Source organism: Teleopsis dalmanni, chromosome 1 (assembly GCF_002237135.1).
Source record: "Teleopsis dalmanni isolate 2A chromosome 1, ASM223713v2, whole genome shotgun sequence".
NCBI classification, from domain to species: domain Eukaryota; kingdom Metazoa; phylum Arthropoda; class Insecta; order Diptera; family Diopsidae; genus Teleopsis; species Teleopsis dalmanni.
The window spans coordinates 46,154,351-46,165,922 of record NC_051846.1 but is presented as its reverse complement, the minus strand read 5'-3'; the positions used below and the strand labels follow the sequence as shown (position 1 = coordinate 46,165,922).

The 11,572-nt window shown below is 30.3% G+C and overlaps 1 protein-coding gene across 1 annotated transcript in view; it reads left to right on the top strand.

Moving 5' to 3' along the window:
• Positions 1-5,404, top strand: part of LOC119680621 (cadherin-23-like) — a 7,526-nt gene extending 2,122 nt beyond the window's left edge. The window contains exons 3-8 of the mRNA XM_038093541.1: positions 4-1,263; positions 1,322-1,583; positions 1,736-3,350; positions 3,417-3,719; positions 3,785-4,917; positions 4,989-5,404. Coding sequence (XP_037949469.1) covers positions 4-1,263; positions 1,322-1,583; positions 1,736-3,350; positions 3,417-3,719; positions 3,785-4,917; positions 4,989-5,100 — 4,685 coding nt within the window. The 3' untranslated portion in view covers positions 5,101-5,404. The remainder of the gene's footprint in view (positions 1-3; positions 1,264-1,321; positions 1,584-1,735; positions 3,351-3,416; positions 3,720-3,784; positions 4,918-4,988) is intronic.
• The last annotated feature ends 6,168 nt before the right edge of the window (positions 5,405-11,572 follow it).

The window sequence follows — 11,572 nt, the reverse complement described above, 5'->3', positions numbered from 1 at the left end:
CAGCTACTGTAGAAGAGAATACGCCAGCGGGTGTCAGCATCTTGACAGTAAAAGCGATAGATGGTGATGTTGGCATACCGCGTGATATATTCTTATCACTAGAAGATGAAGAATTCGGTCACTTCGAATTGGTACCATTTGGTGATCCGAAAGAGGGGATGGCTGTATTGAAAACTACTGATAAGCCTTTGGATCGTGAAAATCCTGAAATTTTACAAAATGGTGGAGTTTATGTATTTACTTTACGTGCAACAGAATTGATTAACGGTGAAATACCAGCTGATTATGCTACTACCCGTATAACAATTGTAGTTACTGATATTGACGATCATATACCTGAATTCAATGCTGATTTTTTCAATATATCCATAACTGAGAACTTGGGAAATGGAATGCCTTTACCAGGGCTGTCAGTTTTTGTAGACGATCGCGATATGGGTGAAAATAGTCGTTATCAATTGTCAATGCGTGATATTGAAAATTCAGCAAATGTTTTTGCCGTAAGTCCGGAGGAAGCACAAGGACGAACTCCTGTAGTTGTAAGAGTTTTAGACTCAAGTAAACTAGATTACGATGTTGAGGATGCAAGTAAGCGTTACTTTGAGTTTGAAATCATAGCCAGTGTACATGGGTTGGAAAAAGCTTCAACGCGGGTGCAAGTGCATTTATTAGATGCTAACGACAACTCACCCATTTTTGAGAAACATGATTATCGTTTTTCAGCTGCTGAAAATTTGTCTGTGAATTCAAAAATTGGTACAATTAAAGCAACTGATAAGGATTCCAATGAATTTGGAAAAATTACTTATCTCGTGAAAGGTTTTGGTTCGGAAAATTTTCATATCGACAGTGACACGGGTGATGTTTACATACAAAAACCTTTGGACTATGAAAAGCAAAATAGTTACAGTTTGACTGTAGTTGCTATGGACGGAGGAGGGCGTGAAACAAATGCAAACGTTTACGTTGAAGTAACCGATGTTAACGATAATTACCCACAATTTGAGAGCACCGATTATACACGAACTATACGTGAAGGTACTTCCAATTTTGAACCACAATTCTTTGTACGTGCCACAGATGCTGACGGTCCAACTCAAGGTGGTGGAAAAATTATATATGGTATAGTGTCAGAGAATAGTATATCTGGTAATGTTTGTCGTATTGATGAAGAAACAGGTGAAATAACGCTACAAAAAGTAGCTAAATCAATGGATACTGAACGGGGAGAATATGAGCTTATGGTAACTGCAACTGATTTCGGTAAGATATAATATTTTTTGAATTTGATATCACGTTTTTGATTTTTGATTATATTCAGGTACTCCTCCATTGACCAGTACTACTCAAGTTCTTATTCGTGTTGGAATTTCTGGAAACCAGCGTCCTATATTCAAAGGCCACTTTCAGAATATTGAAAACGTGCCAGTTATTGGTCCACCTAGTTATAGAGTTTCTATACCTGAAAATGCTCCACCAGGTTATAATGTTACAATTGTATCAGCACATGACCCTGATGGACTCGATAGTCTACTTCGTTATAGAATTGTTGATGCTAAAGACAATTTTGAAATTGATGAAATGTAAGTTTTGCTTTGGTATTTTGAAGTTCATTTTAGACTATATATCGACAGATTTTTACATTTTACTGTAAAATAATTCCTTCTTTTCACTCTTAATCTTTCAATACCTGTGATTTTCAAAGATTTCAAATTTTTTTATATTTTATTTTCAGCACTGGTGTTATAACAGTTTCCCCACAAGCTCGAATCGATCGTGATGCTAATATGGATAGTTTTGAAATTACTGTCAATGCCGTGGATTCAGGGACACCTATACCAGAAACAGCAACTACTACAGTATATGTTAACATTAAGGACATTAATGATGAAAAACCAAAATTCGAGCATGCAAGCTATGCTGGTTATGTGTCTGAACGTACAGAAATTGGTGAAAGCATATTGACTGTCAAGGCCATAGATAAGGATCTTAACTCTAAGTTAAGATATAGCATAAAAAGTAGTATTAAAGCAACAACAAAGGCTGGTGTAAACATTGCAAACCGTACTAACTATAGAGTAGACGAAGCCTTCCGTATCGATAGTAACACCGGTGAAATTTTTGTAAATAGTTCTTTAAGACATGATGTGGCCGCTGTTATAATGTTTATAGTGGAAGGGCGAGACTTAAATGCCGAAGTTGATCCCGATAATCAATTTGATACTACAGAAGTCACCATATATGTGCAATCATTTAAAGATACCAATCCCGTATTTAAAAATAAATATTGGTCAAGCAACAAACCTTTAATAAATGTCAAAATAAAAGAAGAAATGCCAATCGATAGTACACTTTACATAATACAAGCTGAAGATCCAGTAACCGGCTATCCCATCTCTAGTTTCCAATTGATAGAACCAACTGAATTGAAATATTTCCATATACATGATCGTACTGGTGAAATCATATTAAAAGAACGTTTGGACTACGAAATGTTAAAACAGGGTAAAACTAACTTCGAATTTCAAGTAAAAGCCAACTCACCCGATGGCCAGCGTAGCACATTAACTAATGTAAATATAACCGTCGAAAATGTAAATGACAACAGTCCAGTATTTAAAGAAACTATGTATCAAGCTACCATAGTCGAGAATACTAAACATCCCGCTAAGGTTATAAAGGTAACAGCCACAGATAAGGATGCTGAATTAACACCGCGTGACACACTTCTGGGTTATCATAAAATAGTATATACGCTACAAGGAGAAAATGCAGCACTGTTTGAAATAAATAATTCAACTGGTGACATTATCGTCGCAGCAAATCAAACGATTGATCGCGAACGAACACCGCGTATTTATCTACAAGTAAAAGCAGAGGATTCACCTGGTAAACCGACAGATGCCAAGCAAAGTATAGTGAATCTCACTATTAACGTATTGGATGTGAATGACAATGCTCCTGAGTTTAATCAAAAGAACTACACTGGTGTTATAGCGGAAAATGTTCCTATCGGGTCGTTAGTGCTAAAGGTGTATGCAATAGATTTAGATGATGGTCCGGGAGGTGAAGTACGCTATGAACTCACCAATGAAGGTGAAGTAAATGGTTTATTCAATATCGATGCAGTTACTGGGGAAATAAAAACAAAGGGTGAATTAACTGGCAAGGGACGTTCTGAACCATATTTCTTAATTGTTAAAGCTCAAGATAATGGAAATCAAGTTCCAAAACAACAATCTCTTTCGAGGGACACTGATGTTATATTATTTATTGGTGACGTAAGTGCAAACGATGGCATACCATACTTTATTACTCCAAGAGTTGGACAAACAGCAAATGTTACAGAGGTAATTATATGAATATTTGTCTATATAGAATTTTGTTAATAATTCATTTAAAAAAAAATTTTTTAGAACTCTCCAACTGGCTCACCAGTATTTCAAGTTAAAGCAAGTGATCCAGATAATTCAAACACTCCATCTGGTATATTGTCTTACAAAATACTTAATGATACACCTGATGCGAGTACTTTTGATATTGATGAAACAACAGGTTTGATAACAACTCTGATGCCATTAGATCGCGAAACTAAAGATACATACAATATAATACTAGAAGTTAGTGATAATGGAGTACCGAGACAGTCCGTAACAAGCATCTTACAAATATTAGTTCTGGATATGGATGACCACAGTCCGCGATTTGTTAGAGAAATAGTAGGTTTATTTTAAAATATATAATTTATTCCTAACAATCAAATTTTGTTTATGCTTTTTCTAAGGATGAAGGACCTTTAACATTCTCTGTAGTTGAAGAACAACCTGAAGGTACTATCATTGGTAATTTTAGTGCAATAGATGAAGATATTGGTGAAAATGCTGCTATAGACTATGTAATTATTGAAGGCAATAACGAAAACATATTTAGCATTGAACGTAACAATGAAAGCATGGCTATCTTAAAAACTAACAAACCTATAGATAGAGAGTCTATTGACTCTTATACAATAAGCATTAAATGTTTGAAATATGGTGAACCAAGTTACACATTTATAGGTGATCCCTATAATCGTTTTGATCCTACACATATAAGAGTTGTCATTAAAGTAATTGATATAGATGACAATTTACCAGAATTTGAGCAAAGAGATGCTTCAATAGGAATACGTATTAATGTGCCTATAGATACCGTTATAACAACTGTAAGAGCGACTGATCGTGATGCTGAGGCAGCACCTATTGTACTGACTGTTGAGAATGTAACTTTTGTGCCACAATTTTATAAACGTACAAAGCAAATAGAAACAGAATCACTACAAAAACTGTTTACACTCAACAATCAAACTGGAGAGTTACGCACAGGTGGTTCATTTTCGAACTACGTTGATGGTTACTTCCAAATGAAAATACGTGCCAATAACTCCATGAAGGCTAAACGACATACATTTAATAATTTAAAAATATTCGTAATACGTGATAAATCCTTGTTGAAGTTCGTATTCGCACGTCCGCCAAGTGAAATTCAGAGTATCATTAGACCTTTCCAGGAGCAATTAAAGAAAAAGCTAGCGCCAATCGGATATGAATTGCACATACTCGATACGCAAGTTCTTACACGTTCAGATTTAAGTTTTGATTTCACATCTACTAGTTCCTGTTTCCAAATGTTTAAAAATGGTGCAGCTATGACAATGCAAGAAATGCAGAAACTAATGAATTCGGATATGATGAAGCAGGAACTATTCGACACATATGTAGCATATGGAGTAAGCGAAGTGGAGTCGTGTTCAGTACGTAGAACACAGGTAGCAGCTAATATGATGGCTTCAGCTGGCACTTGGCTAGTTATATTAGCTGCTGTTATTGGTTTAGCAACCATTATCACAGCGTGTACTGCGTGTTGTCTGAAGAAAAAGTAAGTCAAGCGATATAGTTTTCAAAGAATATGTTTTTCGAAAAAATTATAATCTTAAATCTTTAACACAGATACAAAGCAGAGGCAAAACGTAGCTTACAGGCCTCTCGCGCATCTACCGAACCATATGGTATGGGAGTACCTGCAGTTTTCTATTCCGAACCTATTTATGGTCCATTGTAGCAGTCAATAATCTCTGGTAGAGAAGCAGTTAAATATTAGTTCTAAGTAAATAAGACTGCGCATATTATTTAATTTTTATTTTAAGTTTTGTTGTAAAAAGAAAAGATTAAATATTGGATAATATGCCTGTGATGTAATTCAGTTAGTAAATAAGTTTATGTGATGCTCAAGAGTAAATCGAATGACAACGAATAGCAGATAAAGTATGTAAATGGTCCTAAAAGTTAATGTAAAAAGTCCGAATAATTAGTGCCTAATTCTATATGTTTTGTAAAGTATATAATATATATATAAAATATTAAGAAATTAAAAATAAATTTGTAAATTAAAAATAGTCGTTTCAGTGAAGCGTTAATACTAGTCAGTTTTCCATGCATTTTTGCGCATTAGAGCTTAGGTGTCAATGCATTTCTTTCGGAAAATATGTTTGGATTTTATCTTATCTGATATTTTTCTATAATATGCAAAACAAGTGCATAATAAACATTAACTGAATTTAAATAAAAATATTTTTTAAGAATTTTTCAAATATTTATATATGAATTCGTGCAGAGTGTGGCGTCAATATTGACTGGCTAAATAAGTTCTTATTCGATATTTTGCGTGTTTTAGTTAAATTAACACTCGTAATGCCTTATTTACATATGTTTTGTTAAGTTTTTGTTTCAATTGACAAGGTTCTAATACTGCACATATGTGCAAATAAAGTTCTTTTCATATTAAATTTATATTTTATCTAAAGTGATTTGTTACATGTCGTTTTACTAAGTAAGCATTAAATTTGATATTAGGCCCATGACAGCAATAACAAATCAAATATTTGTTGATTCCTATAAAGACCATAGAGTATTAGAGTATATTTATTAATAATTTCAGTGTAGAAATATGTAAAAAGTCATGTACGCTCATAGTTATTTCAAAGCATATACAATGAATTGTTCATTTGATAAAAAATTGCAAATACTGTTAGAGAAATTTCATTATAATTAAATATATTTTCTATTTTAATAATTTTTATTAATAGTTGATACACAAAGCCCAAAATATCACATCATATAAGACTTCTTATACTTTAAAATCAGGGTGGAATAAACACAACACTCTTACGACAACATGAGGTCTTTTTAATGTATTCTGCAATTTGTATGTGGCATTTAATTTTTTGATAGATTTTTATTTAACATAACTTTAACGAAGAAAACCAAATTTTTTAAAATATTTTTCTCCTTCGTCTTAGATTATAAGCAATCGATATTGTTTATAAATATGATATCTCTATTGTAAGAGTAAGGAAAAGATATTTATTATTATTTTAAATTTTATTTAAAAAAAAAATTTCAATTAATTTGCCATTACCCTAACATAAACTTTTTTGGGTAATACCACAAAAATTTTAAAATATTTATCTTAACTTATTCAATATACACATTAAGTCCTAGCGATACAGAATTACGACCAGCCAATGATATCCAAAAAAAAAATTAAAACAAAAAAAATGACTGAGCTGTGACCTTTGAAAAATTAAATTAAATCAGATTAACAATATATGTACATATCCTTAGAATGATAACATATACTATTAATTAAAAATTTACATAAATCTGAACAATACTAAGATAATTTAAACTTATCATATTCAATAATGCCTACGATTTATTAACAAAAAGAGGATTTTATAGTAAAATATGTAAGTATAATAAAATTATATTTAACTTCATTATTTATCATAGATAAGTGAAATTCCAATTGGTCAAAACTATTTTCACTAACTAAATTTTAAGCCTTTAAATAATTTTTTTAAAAATTAAGAATATAGAACTTTTAGTATATCATTTATAACAAACAAAACCGCAAAAGGTTAATTTTTTAGGATGGATCTGAGCCAAATCTCTTGTGAGGCGGGCTGCCACAACTGTTCAATTTATCAAAATAATTAACATCAGATAAAGGAGTTACATATTTTTCTTAATTCCAACTATTTCTATTGAAATTTTATTTCTCTATTTTATTTATGAATAAAACTATCAAAACTAATTTTGTGTCGTTAAAGAAACAATCTTAATCGTTTACAAACCCTTTACAAATAAAAAGGAAACAGTTATTTTTTTCATTTCTCTGTTAAATCAATCAATTCTCAATGGAGTCATTGATTGAATATATTAATTTAATAGTTTTCTTACAATATCTGCATTGACATTTTTCCAAATTTGAAACCCAGTAATCGTACGGTTTCATTGCTGTATTAATTTTAACAAAATTAAAACATAAATTTATATTAAATTGAATTTTAGCGTCCGTTTTGAAAAAAGAAATTAAATTCCTAATATAAACTATTGTTTTCAATAGAGAGTTTCAAACAGTACTGAATTGTACCAACAAAATTTATATCTATTTTAAATTACTTAAGTTTTTAGCTGACAATATCACTGTATCGATTATTGACAAATGCCCATCATCAGTGGTCTTGGAAATATTTCTTGTATTTAATCATTCGTAAACAATTTTTTTGAGACTGCAAGTACCAGGGATTGAACTCGTGTTTATTAAGTTCATTAACAAATTCACTTAAAAACATTATTTAAAATAAAAATGATATATGTATCAGTTATCTGAGCGAGAAAAAATCAAACATACTGCATGGAAACTCTTTTTACAAAGTATATTTCTTGTGCGTCAAGTTTCTTAAAACCCATTTTTAATATCGTTATTTGGAATAACATAATTCTGTTTTTGAGATACTTCTTTTCAATAAACAAAAATGAGAAATCGCTTAAAAAGTTTTCACTGTTGAAAACTTTTTTTTGCTAGATGGACATCTCGTTTATAGAAGGTGGGAAAATATAAAAATACTAAGTTTTCACTTTCACTAACTTTAAGTAGGTAACGAAAGTGGTATGTGTTGTTTAACATAACATTTCCAGAACTTTAAACGTAGGAATATTCTTCTTTTCATATTTACATATTAAATTCAATAACATAATTTTCAAAAAAATTTGAAGCTTTATTTAATTATCCACTAAAGTATGGTTTTTATTTACAGAGCGATCATAATCTAGGATCGGTCTCTAAAAAACATCGGATAATGTGATAGTAGATGGCAGCACTACCCTCTTTCACTTTTTATACTATTATAAATCGAAATATATTATGTACAAAAATTTGCGGCAAATACTACTATAAACGATGGCATAAAAAATAATTTTCTTTGTATACAAAAAAAAATTAAAAAATTTTTTTGATTTGGGGTAAAACTTCACTTTACTACACAATGAGCATTTTTCAAACACTTCGTTTAAATTTTTTATAAAAATAAAAAAGACGTAACATATCAGATCTTAAATCGATCACGACTAAAAGAAATTGGGAATTTCTAAATAATTTTGTCTCATTCAATAGTTATTGAAAAGATACTGACACCTGTGAATTCTGGAAAAAGCATCTAATGCATTATCCATAAGAGAGAATCTTCTCTATTCGTTTTCTTAGATTGTTAGAAAATAAATTTAATAATTTTATTTAACTTTTGCCATATAAAGCATTGAATTTTACGAAAAGATATTGTGATGTTTATCGACAGATTTAACCTTTACTTGAACTAAATAAAAACTATTCTGAACAGGAATATTATAATAATAGTAATTCAAATATTTATTAAACAGTATTCTTTAAAAAAATTTTATATTCTTAAAACTGAACTCTTTTAATACATAATATCATCACTTATTATTCTCTACGAAATCACATAATCAATTCCAGATTATGGCTTTCTTATCAGAATTAAGAATTAAGAATTTGCCAAGAATTTGCAATCAAAAATATGTAAATATGTGTATCTCTGTGATAGCTTGTACTTAATGTTATGTTTCTGAGGTCGGGTTACATCCACTCTTACAACGTTTTCTAATTATTATAGTCTTTGTGAATGATATATATATATATATAAATATATATATATATAATGATATGTCATTTGTCAGTTGTTGCAATTATTTATTATTAAATTCTTACTTTTACATTTCCACAGCTATTCCTTTACTTGACTAAATTATAGCGCCAAAGGTTTCGATCAACCTTCTCATCGTTTGCAAACCCGTAATTTATAACTTCTCATTATAAACTAACATTTGGGGATAAAACTAAATGAAATATGCTTTATTTCTAGCTTTAATTTTTTTTCAATTTTGACAAAGCAATTATTTTTATTCAATTTAAAATAACATTCTACAAAATACTTATTGAATATTTATTATTGTTACAATGTGTTTTCCCAGTGACTCTAGAGTCAACACGGGAAATCGAAATAATTAAATAAAAATCATTTTTACTCTCGGAGGATTAATGCCATAAACTAATTGGTAAATAATCTCTCCTAATCAAAATAAATATTATGTAGACAACACTTGAGCATTACAAAGGCGAAGGTATGACAAACGAAGTTAGAGTGTCTGCGACAGAAGGTGCTTGAAAGTGATTAATGATATTGCGACGATCATCAATCAAATGAGTTTGTATGGAACTGGAAAGTGATTATGCACATTTCCAAGTCAGTGAAAGTAATGTGATATGTAGTGCATGTATATGTGAAAACTGCGGCCGAGTTAAAATTATATTCTGCAGATCAAAGCAAAAGTGACAAAAATGCGTTGCGGAGATACTCGTACTTGGCCATGAAGGAATATAATTTTTACTTGTAATAAAAGTAAAGAAATAAACCTAAAAACAAATTAAAATTTTTGTATTGTTATTGTAAATATGAAACAAAATTATAATTATTAAAATTTCATATTTACTACCCCTTCTTAATGCGCCGATCCACTCTGACCGTTATGATTTTGTAATTAATTGTGCGGGTTGTTGCATTCTGGGCTGATTGCGTTTTATTGTTATTACAGGCGAAAATCGTAAATTGCTACCCTTTCACTTCAAAATCGAGAATGAAATTACACTTTATTATTTTATGCTGCTACGTTCCAGTAATAGCAACAGAACTGTTTGTAAAATGAAGTTAGTTAATTTTTGGTTGATTTACGTATGTCGTATCGAGATACAAGTACAATTACAACTTAACAGATACTCGAAAGCATATGAATGAACAAGTGGGTACTTGCTAGTTTCCTTCAACACAGAGTTATAAAAATATTCGTGTAAAGTATATGTGCGAGGGTAGAAATTAAAGTTTTTACATGTGATAATATCTATGTTAGTAATACTTTAAATTAGTTATAATGTTGGCAAGAGTGGAAAAAATTTGAACTGAATTAAAACTGATATATATGAAAAAAAAATATTTGTAAAAATTATATTACATGTGTCTATCAATATGAATGAACATTATTTTAAAAAATGAATAAAAATATATATTTCGATGTTAATTTTTTCTTGTCAATAGTGACGCGCCTTCATGACGAAAAGAAACTATTTAAAAGTTAGACGGATTCGAATAGCAAAGAAAAGACAAAGACAAAAATTTTAGTTAATGTAATTTATTAAAATTTGGCTGATCATACAACGCTGTTTCGAGTATCGTCAAATACTCATCATCAGTGATCGTAGGAAAATAAAAATAGAAAAATATATATTTTTCTTTCATATTAAAACTGAAATACGATAGATACTATTAGTATCTAATGAAATGCCAAAAAATATCTCTCTGTAATATTATATATATTATATGTAATTCCATTTTATATAGTTTCTACATGAACTATATGATAGCATAGTTGTTGTGTACTCTTTACAGGAGTAGTAAACGTCTCTTTGTTGTGGATTTTCGCGAGTGACTCCTGAGCATAAATACAGCTACTCTTAGAACTTAAGTTTTAAACCTTTACACCTATACATAGGTTTCGTTAAGTTATTATACTCTTTACATGCAAGCATTGAAATGAATACGTGAAAAATAGTAGAATAGAAGATCAATAGTTACAATTGGTGTACCCACCAAGTAGACGTTTATTTTTCCCTTTATCAGGAGTTCTTCCAAAGTTCCTGATCGTCTAATAAAGTTACCGAAATAAGTCAGTTATACACTGTAGATTATTTATATCAATCCGAATTTTAAATATAGTACTTTAGTGTCAATTGTTGATTTTGTAAATTCAATTCTTTTGCATAAATAATTCTAATCACCTACAAAATACCTATAATGCAAAAGATTTGAATTCTGGTTTTCTAATTTCTCAATAACATGCGTTTCGACTGCATAAGTAACCACATATAGAACACTAATCGCATCTTTGTAGATTTACTGTTTTAATCTTCGTATATATTTGTGAGTCTTTTAGTGGTAAATTTCTTCAGAACTGTTACCTACATTTGATAAGATAATGAGGCTTGTCTAGTGCCAGCTTCAGTCTATATGTACCCATGCAGAGTAGAGTAAGTTTGGCTTTAAACATTTTGTTCTTTGTGAGCTGCATACATGCATATATAAAATTAATTGTACATATATATTAATTGAAATAGAAATAAA